This window comes from Artibeus jamaicensis, unplaced genomic scaffold (genome assembly GCF_021234435.1).
Source record: "Artibeus jamaicensis isolate MK-2021 breed Jamaican fruit bat unplaced genomic scaffold, CSHL_Jam_final contig_519, whole genome shotgun sequence".
Classification (NCBI taxonomy): domain Eukaryota; kingdom Metazoa; phylum Chordata; class Mammalia; order Chiroptera; family Phyllostomidae; genus Artibeus; species Artibeus jamaicensis.
The window spans coordinates 50,889,187-50,909,284 of NW_026521871.1; the positions used below are offsets into that span (position 1 = coordinate 50,889,187).

At 45.9% G+C, this 20,098-nt stretch overlaps 2 protein-coding genes across 2 annotated transcripts in view; one reads left to right on the forward strand and one right to left on the reverse strand.

Moving 5' to 3' along the window:
- Positions 1-11,476: 11,476 nt before the first annotated feature.
- HIGD1A (HIG1 hypoxia inducible domain family member 1A) lies at positions 11,477-19,213 on the reverse strand. Its single transcript, XM_037148343.2, has 4 exons — positions 19,121-19,213; positions 14,094-14,208; positions 13,322-13,456; positions 11,477-12,496 (listed from the first exon to the last, which is right to left on the reverse strand). Exons 2-4 carry the CDS (start codon positions 14,188-14,190, stop codon positions 12,447-12,449), a joined length of 282 nt encoding a protein of 93 aa, XP_037004238.1. The 5' UTR covers positions 14,191-14,208; positions 19,121-19,213; the 3' UTR covers positions 11,477-12,446.
- Positions 19,214-19,339: 126 nt separating this feature from the next.
- ACKR2 (atypical chemokine receptor 2) overlaps positions 19,340-20,098 on the forward strand; it is a 43,625-nt gene continuing 42,866 nt past the window's right edge. Inside the window, exon 1 of the mRNA XM_053669426.1 lies at positions 19,340-19,359. The gene's annotated coding sequence lies outside the window, so the exon portion shown is untranslated. The remainder of the gene's footprint in view (positions 19,360-20,098) is intronic.

Here is a 20,098-nt window from a genome sequence, read left to right on the forward strand (position 1 = left end):
AAACTACAAACTTATAAAGTTAACAATCACATCATAGGATCATCTATGGTAACAAGTATGCTTTACTAATGCAAGATGTTAATAACGGGGGGAAGGGGAGAGGAATATATGGGGTCTTTCTGTGTTTTTTGTTCAGTGTTTCTGTAAATCTAAAATTGCTCTATGGAATAAAGTATATATACATACTGAGCCATGGGACAGGGAGAATGGCACTTTCTGTGGCAAAGACCCCAGAGGCGGTTGAGTGCATAGGGGACTTGGACCAGTGAGGAGGGGGCTGAGGCCCCATCCAGACATGGGCCTCCCTTGACCCCTCCGGCCTGCCACATTCCTCCTTCCTCCTTCTTGCCCTCCCAGCGGCCCACTGAGGGTGGAGGGGAGTTGGCCTGAGAAGCCTAGTTGGGCGTCCTGGAGGACCGGGCTCTCCGACCTACTGCCTGCCAGGCCAGCATCAATGCAGAGATGGGTTTGGGTTGGTGATGGATTGAAGATGACTGGGTCACTGGGCTGGAGCCCCGCGCCAAGGGGTGCTCTCCAACGAGTCCCCGGTCCTGTGGGGGCTGGCCCTGGGGCGGGAGGACGGGGTGGAGGGTAGTGGACGCCACCAGGTCGTGTAGTTCCCGCTCCACCCGCTGTGATGCGAGAGGCCTCCGCAGCAGAGACCAGAAGAGGGCGCCGGAGGTCTAGCGGACCCGAGTTGAAGTTCTGGCTTTGCCACCACCCACTGTGTGGCTTTGGGCAGGTGATTCCCCCTTTGCGCTTCACTAACCCTTGTACCGCAGGGAAAATAAGTGCCTAGAGAAGGAGGAGGTGGTGCATGCAGGTTCAAAGAAGCAAGAGAGGAGAGTCCTCGCTCTGCGTTCCGCGTGCAGTGAGCGCACGGCCAGGGGCAGAGCGCTCGGGCGAGCGTGTGCGCCCCGGCTCCGGTCCAGGCCCCCAGAGGCTGCGGGCTCCCGGATCTCCACTTCCCGATACTTACAGGGCTCTCGCAGCTCCTGCCTTTTGGGACCACCGCCGCTGGGTCACCTCTTTCGGACGCTTCTCGCGCTGCCCTGGCAACTGTCACCAGGGAAGCCACCTGTGCCACCCTCGTTACGTCACCACGAATCTACGGTGCCCGAGAAGGGAGTCCAGAAGTGACCGAGGTTCCAGAGTCCTGGGTGCGGTGGTAGGGTCTGGAAACAGGCGCGGCGGGCAGGAAGGGGGTGTCGTGTCCCTGGAGACTTTAAAGTGGGTCCAGTGGTCCGCTTCTGGAACATACGTTTTGAAAGTTTTGTAGACCAAAGGTTCTGCACAGAGGTGCGCATTCCGCATTCCCGACCGGGAGATGAAAAGTGAACGATCCCACCAGGAGTGTCTTTGAAAAATGATTTCTTAAAAAAGTGGGGGAGAGGTCACGTGTTGATGGTGAGTGGAAAAAGCAGGACACGAAATAGTTATTGCTACATAAAGTTATGTTTTTAAAAACTGGGCGCAGAAACAAAACTGGGAGAGATGCGTGGAAACGGCGGAAGATACTGGATTTGGGGGCTGGAACGAAATATGCTGTTTTTCTGTTTGCACTTCAGAGGGTTTTAAATATAATGAACACGGCTTATTTTCATAGTGGAAAACACATCTGAATTTAAGCAGCTAGTCTATTCAGGGCTATTTGGGGGTGGGAGACAAATTTCTAGGAAAGGAGATCCGAGGAAGGTTCCCAAGTATTTATCCAGGCCTTTATAATTTGAAAATCTTCGGATATCTCAGAATTGTCTTTCTTTTTAACCTCATAAGGCACCCACTCGTAGACGTGCACGGAGATGGGATGGGGCACCAGACCGCATTTTGCAGAACTCTACACAATATCACAACCAGGATATTGACATTGATACAATCCATCTATCTTGTTCCGATTTTCCCATGTTGACAGGTATTCGTATGTGTATTTGGTTCTATTCAATTCTATCACATGTGTGGGTTTGATCGCTGAAGTCAAGACACCGACCCCCTAAACCACAAGAATCCTCCCTTGTTGGGCTTTTTAACCACACCCACTTCCTTCTTGCCCCGCCCCCTCGCAGGTTCCTAACCCGGTGACCACTAATCTGTTCTCCATTTCTAAAACTATACCATTTCAAAAATGTTATGTAAATGAAATTGTACAGTATGTAACTTATCAGAATTGACTTTTTTATTCCCTCAGAATAATTCTCTGGAGGTTCACCCAAGTTGTATCAATAATTTCTCTGTATTGCTCAGGGTTTTCCGTGGTTTGTTGAACCATTCACCCCCTGAAGCACTTCTGCGCTGTTTTCAGTTTGGGGCTATTACAAATAAGGCCGAGACGAACATTCCTGGACGGGTTTTTGTGTGAATCTAAGTTTTCATTTTTCTGGAATGCCCCAAAGTACAGTTGTATGGTGATCACACGTTTAGTTTCATGTAGAAGACACAGCCAACGACAGGATGGCTGTAGAGTGCCTGTACCATTTTACACTCTCCCCTGCACTGTCCGGGTGATCCAGTTTCTCCACATCTTTGCCGGTGTTTGATGCCGTTGGTTTTTTTAGTCATTCTGATACGTGTGTGGTGGCATCTCATTGTGGTTCTAATTGCATGACGGATACTTACACTGGACTTTTTTTTCATTGCGCATACTTATTATCTCTCTTTGGTGTGGTGTCTGTTCCTGTCTTTTTGCCCAATTTCTAATTGTTGAGTTTTGAGATTTCTTTATATATTCTAGATACTAGCCCTTTGTTGGGTATGTAGTTTGCAAATATTTTCTCCCATTCTGTAGCTTGTCTTTTAATTCTCTTTACATGGACTTCAGATAACAAAAGTTTCTATTTTGATTAGGTCCAATGTAGCAATTTCTTTCTTTTTTTGGATAGTGCTTTTAGTGTCAAGTGTAAGAACTCCTTGTCTAGCCTTGGATCCCAACGGCTTTTCCTTATGATTTTCTTGAAGTATTAGAGTTTTATGTTCATGATTTATTTCGATGTAATTTCTGTATAAGGTCATTTGCTTTGTTTTTTGTCTATGCATGACCAGCACCACTTGTTGAAAGTTATCCTTCCTCCACTGCATTGCTTTTGATTCCTTGTCAAAATCAGCTAGTTGAGCAAACTCAACAATAACAGTAAGTCCAACTGGAAAATGGGCACAGGACTTGAATAAACATTCCTCCAAAGAAGATACACAAATGGCCAATAAGCACATGAAAAGATGCTCAACATCACTCACCACTAAGGAAACACAAATCAAAACCACAACGGAAAAAAAAACACAACGAAATAACACTTCATACCCAATAGGATGGTTGTTACCAAAAAAGTGGAAACGAACAAGTGTTGGCCAGGATGCAGAAAAATTAGAACCCTTATGTGTTAGTGGAGGGAATGTAAAAGGGTGCTGCTGCTGTAGAAAACTTTGGTAGTTCCTCACATTGCTAAATGGAATCACCATAGATCCAGGAATTTTCCCCCTGGGTATATGCCCAAAATAGGAAAGCATGGACTCAAACTTTTACACTGATGTTCATGGCAGCATTATTCACAAGAGAGAAAAAGGAGAAACAACCCAAGTGTCCATCAATAGATGAATGGATAAACAAAATGGGGTGTATCCACGCAGGGGAATGTTATCTGGCCATAAAAAAGAATGGAATTCGGAGATATGCTACAGCGTGGATAAACCTTGAAAACATTAGGCTAAGTGAGATATCCCAAACACAGGACAAATATTGTATTATTCCACTGGTTAGGTACATAGAACATGAAAATTCAGAGACAGAACGTAGAATAGAGGTTGCCAGGGGTGAGGAACATGGGAAATGGGAGTTACTGTTAAAGGTTATGAAGCTCCTGTTTGGGGTGACAAGTTCTGGAGGCGGACGGTGATGATGGCTGTGTAGCACTGTGAGTGTACTTAGTGCTGCTAAATTGTACACTTAAAATGGTTAAGTGGTACATTATGTTGTGCATATTTTACAATAAATTTTTAAATGATTTTTAAAATATATTTTATTGATTATGCTATTACGGTTGTCCCATTTCCCCCTTTACTCCCCTCCACCCTGCACACCCCTCCCACCCACATTCCCCCCCCCTTTAGTTCATGTCCATGCCTCATACATATAAGTTCTTTGGCTTCTACATTTCCCTTCCTATTCTTACCCTCCCCCTGTCTATTTTCTACCTACCATCTATGCTGCTTATTCTCTGTACCTTTTCTCCCTCCTTCCCCCTCCTGCTCCCCTGTTGATAACCCTCCATGTGATCTCCTTTTCTCTGATTCTGTTCCTGTTTTAGTTGTTTGCTTAGTCTGTTTTTGTTTTTGTTTTAGGTGTGGTTGTTAATAATAGTGAATTTGCTGTCATTTTACTGTTTTTTTTAATCTTTTTTTTTTCTCGGATAAATCCCTTTAGCATTTCATATAATAAGGGCTTGGTGATGATGAGCTCCTTTAACTTGACCTTATCTGAGATGCACTTTATCTGCCCTTCCATTCTAAATGAAAACATTGCTGGAGAGAGCAATCTTGGATGTAGGTCCTTGCCTTTCATGACTTGGAATACTTCTTTCCAGCCCATTCTTGCCTGCAAGGTTTCTTTTGAGAAATTAGCTCATAGTCTTATGGGAACTCCTTTGTAGGTGACTGTCTCCTTATCTCTTGTTACTTCTAGGATTCTCTCCTTATCTTTAATCTCGGCTAATATAATTATAAATGTGCCTTGGTGTGTTCCTCCTTGGGTCCAACTTCTTTGGGACTCTCTGAGCTTCCTGAACTTCCTGGAAGTCTATTTCCTGTGCCAGATTGGGGAAGTTCTCCTTTATTATTTGTTCAAACAACTTTTCCACTTGTTGCTCTTCCTCTTCCCCTTCTGGTACCCCTATAATTCGGAGGTTGGAATGTTTAAAAATATCCTGGAGGTTCCTAAGCCCCTCCTCATTTTTTCAAATTCTTGTTTCTTCATTCTTTTCTGATTAGATATTTCTTCCTTCTGGTAGAAGGTACTCCGTTGATTTGAATCCCAGTTTCCTTCCCATCACTATTGGTTCCCTGTACATTTTCCTTTATTTCACTTAGCATTGCCTTCATTTTTTCATCTAATTTGTGACCAAAATTCAACCAGTTATGTGAGCATCCTGATTACCAGTGTTTTGAACTGTGCATCTGATAGGTTGGCTACCTCTTCATCGCTTAGTTGTTTTTTCCTGGAGTTTTGATCTGTTCTTTCATTTGGGCCATTTTTTTTTGTTTTGTTTTGACACACCTGTTACATAGTGAGGGGTGGAGCTTTAGGTGTCCACCAGTGTGGGGCAACCCACATTGCTGCGTTGTGACGCTATATGTGGGGGCGGGGTCTGAGAGGGAACAATGGTGCTTGCTCCTCTCTCTGTCGGATTTCAGTCACTTCCCCTGCTTCCCACAAGCAAACTGGACCCTTCTGGAGCTGATTCCCGGGTAGGTGGGCTTGTGTACATCCTAGGACCCTGTGGGTCCCTCCAACGACTGTGAGGCTGGGAGTCTTTCCCAGCACCTCACCCCCCACAGGTGTTTTCAGTCAGTGGTTTGAGGCTTTCTCACTGCTGGGGCCCTGGGTTGTGTGGTTCGTCTCGCTCCCCAGTTTCGCCTGGTTTATCTGCGCGCGAATGTGGGACCGCCCGGTCTGCCAGCCGCCTTGTTCCCCATGCCCCTCCACAATCTGCAGCCTCACTGGGTCTGCCAGCCACAGCCAGGCTGAGAGCCCTCTCTGCCCCGGCCGCCCGACTCCGGCCCACTTACCAGTCTGAGTGAGTATGTTTTCTTTAACTCCTTGGTTATCGGACTTCCATACAGTTTGGTTTTCTGTCAGTTCTGTTTTTTTTTTTTTAATTGTTGTCCTTCTTTTGGTTGTGCAAGGAGGCACAGTATGTCTACCTATGCCTCCATCTTGGCCAGAAGTCTAATTTTTAAAAATCTTCACCCAAGGATGATTATTGATTTTAGAAGAGAGGGGAAGGAAGACAGAGAAACATCAATCAGTTGCCTCCCATATGCACCCTGACCGGGGATCAACCCCACTACCTAGGTACATGCCTGGACCAGGGATTGAACCGGCACAGGATGACACCCCAACCAACTGAGCCACCCAGCCAGGGCTACAGTACGATTTTTTTTAAATCCTCACCCAAGGACATGTTTCCATTGAGGAGAGAAGAAGGGGTGGTGGTGGGGAGAGGAAAAAGAGAAACAGACAGGCAGACAGACAGACATCGATGGTTTGCCTCCTGTATGTGCCCCAATAAGAGACTGAACCCAGAACCTAGGTAAGGCATGTGTCTTAACGAGGAATTGAATCAGCAAAGTTTGGTGCACAGAATGACATTAACTGAGACGCACAGCCCAGGCTACAACAAAAAATTTTTTTAAACATTTATTTATCTTTAGAGGGGAAGGAGAGAGGGAGAGAAACATCAGTGTATGGTTGCCTCTAGTGTGTCCCCTGCTGGGAACTGGCCTGCAGGGAACTGGCTTGCAACCCAGGCATGTGCCCTGACTGGGAATTGAACTGTGATCCTCTGGTTCGCAGACCTGCGCTCAATCCACTGAGCTACACCAGCCAAGGCAACAAAAATTTTTTTAAATTACTTGAGCATATTCATGTGAGTCTAATTGCTCTTTTTAAATAATTCCCAGATTAGGTCCTTTCCATATTTCACTGGAGCTCCGACTTTAAAGTGGGACCTATATCCACACATTTATTTTTTTAAAGATATGGTCACCAAATAGGTTTACCTTCACCGAAATTGCACTCATATTCTCTCCCTGCAAAAAGCTAGTGTGATCTTGCTTTCAGTGTGAGAAGCAAAATTGAAGTAAACTCCATCACAAGTATAAATACCTGTGTTTCAACTCTGTGACATTAGTGAACAGGGTTGACAGAGGTTATAAACCTCACCTTTCTTCTTAAAATAGCAACAGTACCCTTATTACCATTATTCTCAAGTAGATTACGGAAGTGCTTTGTAAACTGGAATGCTCTTTAGTTTTATTACAGATTTAGCTGTTTTGCCTCAAAATGGAAGTAAGCATTGCGGCAGCTTAAAAAAGGCTCCATGTGGCTCTCCCCACCTCGGGGCTCTGTGCTGATGGGCCTCAGCTTCTCAGGTCCAAAATAGAATTTGGTCACTGCACCAGGAGTGTCTCTTGGGGCTAGACCTATGTCAGTCATGGTATTAAGTGATTGGCACTAAGCCACCAGTTTGTTTACTTTAGGGGATTGTGACCCATATATCCAGGACCTCGCCCTTCCTGGAACAAGATACCCAAGAAGCCAAGAGTCATCAAAAAAATATTGTGGGTATGGATTCAGAGCAAACACAGGCAAACTTCCTCGATATACTCTGCTCCGCCCCCCCAGGGTTAAGCCTTATTATACTTCTCTTCACAGTGGGGAGCTCCGACATAGATTAAAAATGTTCATTTTTTCCAGGTTCAAGTTCCTTCTGGCTGGAAGGTGCTGGTTATGCACTCAGTTCTGCCTCTTCCACTCACCCTGGTTTCGGGCTTTCCTGGGCCACCAGCCTCTCATATTATCCCCCGTATAGTTTATGTTTCAGCCTAGTACTGTTTTGACTACAGTCAAGTCTTATTTCACCTGTGGAGCTATTTTGTCTAAGCAGTGTTTGTATATGTGGTGCTCATTCATCATATGCTGACTTGAGGAGAAAACTTGAGGTTCTGCCAAGGTTCATTAGTCCTTAGTCCCCGGGACCTCTCTGATGGACGAGCCCGGTTCTGGCTGCCCCCACGCCCTCAGCACAATGCGTGGGTGACACCACTCACATTTGCCCTAAATGTTCTCAATTTCACTCTTAGTTCATATCGCTGTCTTTCAAGACACATGGATGAAAGTCAGCTGGTCTCAGTGACAATCGGTTTCCTCCTGTCCGTTCGGTCCCCAACCCCCGGTGCGCGTCCTACTTTTTAATTCACCTCCTCCACAGTAAAGGCCACTTGTAGGTGGGAGCCCCGTCCTCCTCCTTCTAAAGGCCAACACAAGTACTGGCTGAGGAGTGTCAGACGTGAAAGCTGCGGCTAAAGTAGGAAGAAAGACCAGACTCGGGGCCCGACGGGGAGTGTGTGCGTGCGGGGGAGGCTGGAGAAGGAAGGCCAGTGAGTGTTGTGTGAGTGGGAAGACCTCTGTGCCCTCCCTCCCTTCCGGCTCGTGTCTCTCCACGTGACCAAGGGTCTCACGTTCTGGATGTGTGCCCCAGCTCTGTTGCCTTTCTTAATATGTATTTATTTTTAGAGAGGGGAAAGGAGGGAGAAAGAGAGGGAGAGAAACATCAACGTGTGGTTGCCTCTCACGTGGCCACAGCCAGGGACCCACCTGCAACCCAGGCATGTGCCCTGACTGGGAATCGAACCAGCGACCCTCTGGTTCGTAGGCTCACACTCAATCCACTGAGCCACACCAGCCAGGGCTTTGTTGTTGTTGTTGTTGTTGCTTTTCTATTGTATGGCCTTGAATAGCTCAGAGATTTCCTCATTGAAAAAGTCAGGATAATGCGTACTTCAGAGTTTTTGTGTGGAACAAATGGAAAAGAGCATTAAAGCATTTTATACATTGCAAAGCAGTGTGCATAAAGTCAAATATTATCACAATGGAACATGGATTGTTTTAAACTTAAATATGGAGAGATTGGCAAATAGGTATAGTTCACTGTGATCTAGAAGAATGTTGAAAAGCTTGGGTTCCACTTTTGATTTAAGGAGTGCACTGAGCTCACTGGGAGTGGAGGGGAAATTCAGGGAAGAGGCAGAGCAGGAGCAGAGGCGCTGGGTGGTGACAGGCAGGGGACTCTGGCGCCAGCAGCACCGCTGGAGCTCGGTGGCAGGACAGGAGGTGAAGGGCCCAGGTTTGAAGTGGTGCCAACAAGGAAAGGAAAATGATACATCTGAATGTCAAGAGGCTTTGCTTAGGAAAGACTGGCAGGACTTGGTGACTCGTTTACTAATGACCAAGACAAGAGGAAGCAAAGATGCTTCCAAGTCTGTGCCCAGAGTGATGGTGGGGGGTGGAGCATCAGGGACAGGCACCGGTGAGCGAGGCGGGGGGCGGGGTCTTATGTCCACCAAATGTGGACGTAAGACAAGCTGACCTCAGGGAACAGGGCTCCTGCTGAAAGGCGGGGTGGCATTTCCACCTCACACGGCAGAGCTTGTCACTCTGCAACACTTCAGTTGCGCTGGGGACAGGGAAAGACCTAACACCAGCAGTGTAAGAAGCTCAAGTACTCGAGAAGACCTCTTACTCTTCTTACACTCCTCTGAGGGGGGCAAAGGGACGCTGGCCTCCCCTCAGAACCATTCATCACTGCCGAGTTTAGAAGGCCTTCCAGCTTTTGTCTTGCTAGGAGCCAGTTCTTCTGCCTCATTCCAGTGGCTGGGGGAAAGCGGGCTTCCTGTGGGAAGCAGGCTGGGATGCAGGAGCGCTCGCTGCCGGGATGCTCGCGGCTGGTCCTCCCAGGAACCCGCATCAGGTGAACCGCTCACCGAGAAAGCTGGGGCTCGTCCAGGTTCCTTTCTCCCATTTCCCCGTTCTACCTGAAGGGCTTTCAAACAGGGCCAAGTGTGTAAATAACTGGCAGTTCCACTATGTGGCACGTGAGAACTATAGAACACCTTATGTTCATTCAGCTCTGTTCCGGCCTAGTAGGTACGTTGCCACAGGCTGCAAATTGACAGCCTTGGTCCTCAATTCCAAGTTCCTGTAGCATTTCCTCATCTGAGGCCGTAGGCATGGCCCATGTCTAACCCTCCGCTCCAAAATTCTGACTGATGCAGAGGTCGGGGGTACTTTTGGGTTTTATGTAAGTGTGGAATCAAATTCTACCTCTAATTACGAGGTGTCACTGTTGTTCATTACCTAGACATATGTAAGTTCTTTGGGGACAGCAGGATCCTGGATGTGAAAAAAACAAAATCTACTTTTTCCAAGCATTGATAGGTTGCCTCCTGTACCCACCTGGACTGGGGACCAGACCCAGAATCTTTCAGTTACAGGGCAATACTCCAACCAACTGAGCCACACTGAACAGGGCCTCAGGGGTTCCTTTTGACTCCTACAGGGAACTAGGTGCCCCAGCCAGATGTTCCTGCTGCATCCTGGTCTCAGTGACAATGGGGGCTACTATTCATCATGCTTTTGGTAATCACGTAATTGAGCCCAGCCTTCCCAGCTAGACTAAGCTGTAAGCACAGGGCCTATGTACCTCCTGTGCTGTTCCATTCCCAAACTTAACAAGAGTTCACAGCAAGGATTTGCTGAGTTTACTAATGCACCAGGTGCTGTGCCCTTCACCTTCACCATTGTACTTAATCTTTCCAACAGCCCCAGGCCACTGATACTGTCACCATCTCACAGGTGAGGAAACCACGGCCCCTTGGCCAGCCGGTGGCAGAACCATGAAGTCAGGTCTGATTCAGTGAAAAGCAGCATCCCCTGCACTTCAGCTACTTTGACAAACTTCCACGATCTGATGCCAACCCACCTACTCACCCACCCTCCTTCCGGCAAGCAACCCTCTCACGCTGTCCTGACCCCATGACGGGGGCCGCCATCACCAACCCCCCACTCCCGCTTTTCTCTCCATCCTCTGGCACTTGTCTAGATCAATTCCTCACAAATTGGTATTTATCTATTTTCACAAAATCAGTAATATACTCGAAAGATGCATTTTCCGAAACTTGTTCCCAAACTGGTTCTACAGAAGGCTTATCCTTTCTGAAGTAACCTTTAGGGTTGCCTACAAGCATCTCCTACAAATGTCTACTGGAAGCTGACTAAAGTTCCTAAGTAATAGCTTATAAATCACTTTCTTGTACTCATATAACAATCTGTAAGATAAACAGGGTCATGGAAATGACCTAGACCAGCCTCAGTTCACAGCTAGGAAGAGACTGAGAAAACCTGACCTGGCCCAGGTTACGCAATCAGTGGTGAGCCAAAACCACGCTATTGCCTCTAATTTTATTTATGATATAAACAAAATTAATGCCCCCCCCCCCCCCCCCCGGCCCGCTGCAGCATTAATTGCACAAAGCCCAACATTTCAGGTCTCTAACACCTGTCAGCAGCTACCACTTGAGCGCACAGGCTCCTGACCCAAACCCACAACCTTCTCTAGTGATGTGACCTTGTTGGTTACTTGAAATGCTCACACCTCAGTCTCCTCCTTTGTGAAATGAGATCATAGCTCCTCATGCTTAAGGTTGTCAGGAAACCTAAATGACATTATACTTGGGAAGTGTTTATAGCAGCGGGCAGCACACAGTAAATGCTCAATAAACGTTAGCCATCGTTGCTGTTTGGGAAATATTCTTTAACTGTGGCTCCTACTAAAGGCCCCAAATGTTCTTTCTCTTTTCTGGGGACTTGATTTTTGTGCCACTCTGGGGAATGATTTCTTTTTCCAAATTGAAATAAATACAAGACATTCGATGTGTTCATCTACTTTAATAAGCACATGTACCATGTTATCACCATGGAATGTAAGTCGGGTCAGACAGGAGACCTTCCCAGGTGCAATCGAGCCTCTGCAGCGCACAAGTTTGTGTGTGACGTCTGACCAGAGCCTGCGCTTACATCATTAGCCACCTGCATTACAGGTAAACTGTTTAACATTTATGATGCTTCCAGGGAAAAATAAACATACTGCACACATTTAAAAATTGTTTTTCAATATCTTTGCATTAGCACTTAAAATACTTCTACTTCAAAGTGGCATTTAAAAATTACTGTCGTGTAACAGCAGCAAAAATATAATTCTGCAATTACAAAGTGGCTAAATTAGATCCAGAATCGTCTTATATTTACAAGTATGACTCTAAAATAAGTATTACCCTCTAGCAGCTGTTATCAGCATTTTAGGTTTGGTTTAAACGCACACACAGACGTCCGGCTGTGGGGAGGTTTACAACATTGTATGCGATGCACTGTCCTGAACGGGTTTCGAGCCAACCAGCCCTAAAAACAGAAGTACTTCTCCAGCCCACAAGGCAGGAGGAAAAGAAAGCTGGGGCGAGGAGGGTTCCCACATCACATCGAAAGCACGAGACATGCACCGCAACTGGGAGTAATTCAGGGCTGGCAGGATGTCTTCGTTAGAACTAATTTCACCGGAAGAGATGAACAAGGTGGACACTTCACTACTATCAAGTGCATTTAAAAGTGGCATGTTTCTTATGTGCTCATCTGACTCCTCTGAACGACCCAGTTAGTGACCTAGTCACTAAAAATTTAGGCACCCAGCAAACCAAGCCTGCAAGTAAGGAAGCCCATATTCAAATTACCATGTTACTACTGTCTGACCCACTCAAACAATTTATTTCCAACATAAATACAGAACCTCAATGTGAGATCTCTATCTACAGCAAATACCACCACCACGACCGAGGCCGCAGCTGTCCTTCTAGGGTTTAGATTTCGCCCAGAACTCCTTGTACATGGAGTAGCCCATACCTAAAGAAAAAAGAATGCTGGTTAAGCACTGAAATATTTTTTCAATAAAACAGTTCCTAAAATAGCTACGTGCAACACCTTTGCTAGCATGCAGTCTTTACAAGGGGAACCAGACTGTGGGTTGCTTACACTTTTGCCTTCTTAAACAATTTCTGTTTCTAAAATTATTTTTACAGTTTCCCAAGTAGCTTAAGGCTAGTATGACTAGCTCAGACTGTTCGATATTTATCTGGCAACTTTAAAAGCTGTCACTCTTGCTACATAATATCAGATAAAGTCAGTGAATCATAAAGCCAATAAAAGCATGTAATACCTGCATTAAAAAGATCTTTTCAACCTTCAACTCAACAGAACAGCAACCATGTCTCTCCCACATAATGGACTTTACTTACTGGCATGTCTAGCCCCTCTGGCGAAATTATAAACTCAGTGATGGACAGGGTTATCTTTTCTTTCTTTCTTTCAAACCTTAGTAAGATGTACCAGGTGGGACAAAAGAAGGTTATAGTTGTTCATATAGAAAATAATTCAATAATAAATAACAATACAAGAATAAACTGTGTTTTCTGAACTCACAACTGTAAACCCTACCTTTGCCCCACCCTGTATCAGACAGTAAAATGATGTCACTCCTTGAACTACTGTTTATCAATTCACTTCTCCATGAAAATAAACATGATATTTGGGTACTGTCTCCTAATTAGCTTTAACAAAACAAAAAAAAGGAAAAGGAAACAAAACTAGCTTTAAGTATCTACACTGTTTTGTTAACAAAGAACTCCATTCGCGGGGACCACAAATTTGAAACTTCCAGCAGGAACCCACCGAGAGTCATGGCGCCCACGACGAAGCCCTGGGCGGCCACGCGCATGTGGATCAGGTGGACGGACATCTTGGTGCTCCCCCTGCTCTTCAGTTTATACAACCCGTAGGCGACGATCGCTGCGAACCCTGCCATCCCTGAGAAAGAGCCGCCATTATGTCAGACACGGGGGGCAGGGAACCAGGATGATCTTACCATGAACCAATGTAGTTGCTACAGTTTTTAGAAAAATGCTTTAAGAAACCATTCATTAGCTAACATACACACCATGTTTTTAATCTTCTCCCCCCAGAACCAAAAGTCCAAGGATGGTAGCAAAAACTAGCAGATTCAGGAAGTTTCAATTTTAAAAATGTGGGTTTGTGACGCCAGTATATAAACTGCTGTAAGGGAGCCAGGGGAGTCCTCCTTCCTGTGCTACTTCCCCCTCTGATGGGGATCAATTAATATAACAGAGGCTGGAATAAACCATAACGGTGAGTGGAACAGCTTTTACAAAGTCTGTTGAGTCCTTCTAGCACATCACCAAGACTACTAAGGGTGGTCTTGGGATTCCCCAACATGTCACTGATATAAGAGTTAATAAAACAAGACATCTAAAGACACATAGAAGAATTTTTATAATGAGAGTTATATCATGTAAATCTCAGCATATCTGAATCACATATTAAAAATTTGAAAATAATGCTTATGGATGAACTTGATGAAGGAGCTGATTATACTTCGATTATTACAGTACACAAACTGATTATTAGAATTCTAGGTAAAACTTACCAATAGGGACAAATGGTGCCTCTTTGGCTTTTCGGATTAATTTAGATCCCTGACCTTCATCATATGAAGAAAGAGAAACATCTGTGTTGGACGACATACTGATTGAAGAATCTTCCTGAAAGACAATTTCCATGAGGTTCTGCGATTGAAAACAACTAGGACATTAAATGACTGGATGTATGTAAAATAATCCTAGTTTCCACGAAACCTGGGATATGCTATCCACGAACTGGAAACACTACTTGTAGAGATCACCCGTATCTTTGCCCCACAGCGACTTGCAGGGAGGGCCGAGTGCACGTACCCCCGCTGTTCTCACGTCCCTCCATGCCACCAGTTCCTCGACCTTGCTAAGAACAGTGAATTTTAAATTTTTGTCAATTAAAATAGTAGCTATTCATTTTTTGTTTCCATCCTTTTATTTTTTCTTCATACTTGATCATACTCCTTCTCGCCTCTTCCTTATCGTGTTGAAAATCCTGCTAAGCACTTTTAAGTGTAGTTGAGTGTAGGCTTCACTGCTTTAAACGTACAGCTGACTCATTCACCCCAACACACTACCTGGATCCAGGTACACTACCTGGATCTGAGGCGTGACGCTCCCATTGGGGTTGGAAATGTCTCACTTTAAACCTAACTCATGTTCAGCTGCACTGATACACGGCCTCTCAGTTGTTTTATGACTGAGGGTCATCACTTTTAACATCACTGCAGCAGAAAAACCAAACTACCCTCAGGGTCCTCTTAATAAAAGAACAGCTAAGCTTTAGTTCTTTCTTCCTTTACATACTTTCTATTTCCTGGGTTTCCCTCTTAAAATTCTGTACTTTCTATTAGAGTATTATTCTTTTAAATGGTATCAAAAAAGGCAAGACACTAGCCTGGTCATTATATGGATATGGGGGCATTAAAAAAACAACAAAGATTCATCTCAATTCTCGCCAGGACTGAGGGCTCCCCTCTCCCACTTCCGTCACCTCCCTTTACAACGGAAGCCAGCAGGCTGTTTCATCACAGCGAGGTGATGACAAACCTAGTTTCACCTTTGTCACTGTAACTATACACTTCCTTCTTCACAGAGAGTGTCTGAACTGCCTGTAAACTTCACCCGCAGATAAAGTAAGGGAGTCGGACACAGCATGGAAGTGCCCAGGTCTCTGACTGGTACCAACTGCAGTGAAGCCGAAAGTCAACTGCCCACCCCGCTGCCCATGTAAAATCCCACCGTCACTTCTGGGTTTTTCGTGTGCTCCACACTCCCTTTCTTACCCATAGCTTCCATTTAACACTTGGCTGTTCAAGTGTTGTTAGTGGTGGGCTAAGGCCCTCAAAGAAAACCCAACTCTAGAGGAGAGGTTTACTACTTAAGTTTGAAAAGTCATCCCTCAAGCCCCCGTCTCCCCTGGCAAGAGTGGATGAGTCTGTCATCTGACTGAGAAGACAGGCCCAAAACCCAGAGGAGTTAAACAGCATTGCAGAGCTCCATATAAGGAAACTCAGACTAGAACTAGACTTTCTCTCTCTTTGTGCTCCATTACCTGCTAATTGAATAAACCCCTACTTACTAAGCTTTTATTACAGGTCAGGGCAAAAGTAGGTTCACAGTTGTTCGTGTGGAAAATAGTACTATAATTAATAAACAATAACACAAGAATCCACTCGGTACTCACGTACTCACAACTGTAACCTCCAGCCCTCTATATACAAGGTCTGACAGCTCAAGGTTTGGGACACTCACGGTGCTATCTGAAGAGATAACACGCAAACACAGAAATAATCAGTGGTTCAAAATTAACTTTTTTAAAAAAAGAGGCATGAGTGTGATTAGTTGCCAATAGTGTAACAGAGACAATGAGAACTAAATTAAGATGGTGATATCTTTTAGCTCAAGTACATTTGGGAAATTTCACAGAGAAATGTTTGCGCATGGCCTTCAAGAAACTACATAATGGACTAGACAGAAATTAAACGCTACATTTATTTTAGGCTAGTATATGCCCATTAGTTGCCTTCATAACTAACCATAAACTTCTCAACGGGCATAACTTTGATCACAAATTCTCCTTCCGGCTCCCTCGCAAACCCCGTTTTAATCACGTTAAACGTCTCACTGATGATCCCGACGCCTCCTCCAAGTCTCTGCGCAAGCTGACTCCTCTATCGCTTCTCCCTCCCACCTCGTTCAGATACTTGCTTTCCTGGCCAACTCCTCCTGCTTTCCAGGTTATGTTAACTGACCCCTAGGAAGTCTTCTTTGATTCTCTACGTCTGCGAAAAATGTTTTGGTTCTGCAGTCCCTAGAATGCTGTTTCCTCTATCAGAAGTCTTGCAACTGCCTGTTTCTCTCGCTACAACCCTTGAAATCAGGAAGCTACACCTGCCCTGCTCCATACTGTACTACCTGGCACAATGGTTTGCGTACAGTAAGTACACCACAAAGTGCTGAACGCATTTAAAAGTAGTATTTCTCAACAATTAAAATTATTCTAAGGTAACTTATTCAGGAATATTTAGTGAAAAATAACAATTATAGACACTTGTAGAATTTAATCAGTAAGAAAAATGCCAAACTGTATATACCTAAGTGCTCACTTGTTTTATTTCTTATATTCATTCTATCTGTGAAAGAAAAAATGAGAACAAGAGTAGGCCTTGGTTTCTTGCAACCAGGAGACAAAACTATTATATACCACAATCCACTTTTAAAATCTAACCTTCTTTTGCAGATATGAAAGCATTTTCTTCCTTTGCCTTAATTATTCCTAAACTAAGAAGCCATTTGGGAATTGTCTTTAAACGTGAGAAAGCAGGTACTTTGTCCCCTACACTCTCACATCTGGATCACTACAATCGTCCAAGAGGCGACTGAGAAAAATCTCCCCCGACCCCCACAGGAAAGCAGACGCTGGCTGCTCTGTCCTGTATGTAAAAGAAGAACAGAAGGAAATCCACTGGTTTCACTGCTCATAGTCTGTGAAATCTATATGGGTAGGGCTTTCAGAAAGCAGTCCCTGGGGTAAGAATCAGGATGGGGGGGGACCATGTGGTCATTATTTCCTTTACGGGACTGATGATAATAATCTGTGTCTGACCCAGAACACTTTGTGTGAACATTTCAGTATAATATCATTAAAGAGGAGTATTAAAAATCCAACACTGAAATCATATTACATTTACACTGCTATAAATTCTAACCCTGTTATATTTATATAACAGGGCCCGAATATACGATTTTGATAATTCTTTCTAATCACAACCTAGAAACTTCCCAAGTATCATGATTTACAGCATCCTAAATGGAAAATGGTTAATTTTTAAAGTCCCAGGATCAGTAACTATAAGTCATGTAATTTGAGAACAACTACTCATGGTTAATTCTTGCTAATAGCTTTCTTTTGCAGATGGAGAAAGGATTAGAAAGGGCAATGCGAACTGCTCAGCAGCAGGGGGACATGTTTCTGGCAGGTGCCACTAGAACCAAGCTCCCCTGACACACCCCTGACACGGGCAGGGCGCTTTTGATTGACAACATATTGCCAAGCCATCGATCTTATTGTGGTGCCCATACATTTTTGATCTGAAAAATATTAAAATCCACTCCTTTACAGAAGCTGCATCTCCATCTTTGAATTGTGAAAGACAGGCTAAGACATGCCTAAAATTAAATGGAACCTCCTTCCCCAGGGACTTACCTAACAATCTCAACTGTGATTTGAAAATATTTTTTCCCCACTAGCACCACTTTCAGATTTTCCTTTGATCATTTTCTCATCCGCACACAGCAATGAACCCAGATTCCTGTTAGAAAGTTGAACAGGTGCATAAAGAGGCACCAGTAACCAAGACATTCAAAGCCAGAATAAAAAAACCAAATTATTCTGTCCACCGAGTAAGGTGCTACTACTGACGACCTTTCCAAATGCATAGGGGCCTAGAAGAGGCTTAAGGGAAGAAACGCTGCCCAGCATCAGGTGATGCAACAAACCGAAGGATCTTCACCATCTATCACTTCGCTCTCAGGAACTACTATCCACCCACAGTGATCTCACATTTTGATTTGCATCAGTCACAGCTTGTTTAGAAATGGCTGCCCAGGCTCCATCCTGAAATTCGGACGGACTCAGCCTGTGTGCGGCAGGGCCCGTGAAGTGTGTATTAGCAGAAGCACCCCTCTGTACCCCTTGTACAGAAGGTAGAAGCAGCCCTGGTACAATCGACTCAAACATGTTTGTCCTGCTGGTACTTCAATCTGTCACACCTTTTCACTCAAACCGGTCCTGCTGGACAGTGCCTTTAGTAGGGATTCCCCGGAAGAGCTGCTTCCCACACCGGTAATAAAAAGACCGGGTTAGTAAGACTGCCAAATCATTTCGGCTGCTGCCACTCCAAAACCCAGACAATGCTGTATAATCGCTACCCGGAAAAGACTCAAATTCTGCCACAGATGCTTCAGACTGGGCCCGGGGCCTTCTCACTTTCCTAGGGCAGGAGGGTCGCCGAGGGTGGGCGGAAACCCGTCAGAGAGAAGAGGAAGTGAGGGCTGGAATGCTGGATGGTTTTCAGTCCTCCTCTTAACCTTTCCACCTTCCTCCCATCTCTCTTCCTGTGACCTTGCCAGGACACCAAGGACGGGGCGCTCGCCCTCCCCACTCACTGGATTCCGCTCTCAAGGCTTGGGGCTCCCATTTCGGGTCACTCATTATTGTCCCACCCATGAGTCTGTTTTTCCAGCCGCGATTCACTGCACAAGCGTTTGCCTCGTCTCCGCGCTGGCTCCACAACCTCTCACCCGACAGGGAGTCAGGCCTCATCTTTGTACCCCCAACCTCCAGGAATCACGAGGTCTGGCCTGAGCCCCGTCACTACACCTCGCCCCCCTTCATCCCAGGCCGCGCCCCACGCCCAGTCTCGCGGCCTCCAACTTTCCTAAGGTGCTCTCGTCCAGGTCAAGCCGAGCGTGACCCCACTTAGTCCCGCCCCACATTCGGCGTCCCGCGTCCCCAAATGCCCCTTCACACTTCACTTACCAACAACAGGACCGCTCAACTACCAACCCGCCTCTGACCCCCGCCCGAGCGCGCCGTCGGGTACGCTTCTCCCGGTCCCACTCGCAGCCCGCTCCAGCCAATCATAAGGCCGGTCTCGTTAGCGGGTGGGTGCGTACGTAAGCGCGGTAGGTGGGGCGGTCCGGAGCGGGTCGCGGATTGGATGGGGCGCTGCGCCAGGACCCGGAGTTCCGGACTCTCGCGTGGGGATAGCGTCAGAGGTGAGCGCTCCGAACGTGGAGTTTTCGCGAGGGCGTCGCAGAGGCTCTGGCTCTTGGCCGGGCGGGACCTCGGGTTTCTCTCGACCTTTCCCCCTCGGGCAGGGTGGCGAGCAGTGCGAGCGCCGTCTGCGGAGCGCGGGCGGTGGGAGCGGTCGATCTTTTCTGCTCCCCCCGTGAATATCGGTCACAAACACGCGCTCTCGGGCCGCGGTGGAGCCCTTCATGGAGCTGACACTTTAGCTGGGGGCAGCCACGAATCGCCAGCACCGGGTACCTGGAGCTGTCACCTCAGCCAGAGCGGAGGAGGTATCGCTGAGGAAAGAAATATCAGAGGCCCCTTGTGACGACCTTCCGGGGACAGAGGCCCTAATTTGTTCCCAGAGTAGATACTCAATAACTGTGGAGCGAATCGATGCAAAGTGTCAATGACTGTACGTTCGGGACGAGATCAGTCTCTCAGCAAAAACAGGCAGATTGCCACGCGTGCTGTCGTACTGTTGGGAACTAAGCACCATGGACCAGGGTTTTGTTTGTCTCATAATCGAGTTAAGACACATGTAGGAAACTCTCATGCTATGTTCGATAAATGAAAAACGCCATACTTGATTATGTAGTATGCATTGAGTTCCTCGAAGGCGCATATTTTGTCTGGTTCATGCCAGTGTCTCGAACACTGTTTTTGAGTTTGGCAGGAGTCTAATAATGTTAAATGCAGTCAACTGGAGGGATTCAAGGATAA

Bases quoted from the DNA above. Each gene is read 5' to 3' on its own strand.
- HIGD1A (XM_037148343.2), bottom strand. From the start codon at position 14,190: ATGTCGTCCAACACAGATGTTTCTCTTTCTTCATATGATGAAGGTCAG. The intron at 13,457-14,093 runs GTAAGTTTTACC...GCTCTTTCTCAG, and splicing joins GGCACCATTTGTCCCTATTG to GGATGGCAGGGTTCGCAGCG. The intron at 12,497-13,321 runs GTGGGTTCCTGC...TTTTTTCTTTAG, and splicing joins CGTGGGCGCCATGACTCTCG to GTATGGGCTACTCCATGTAC.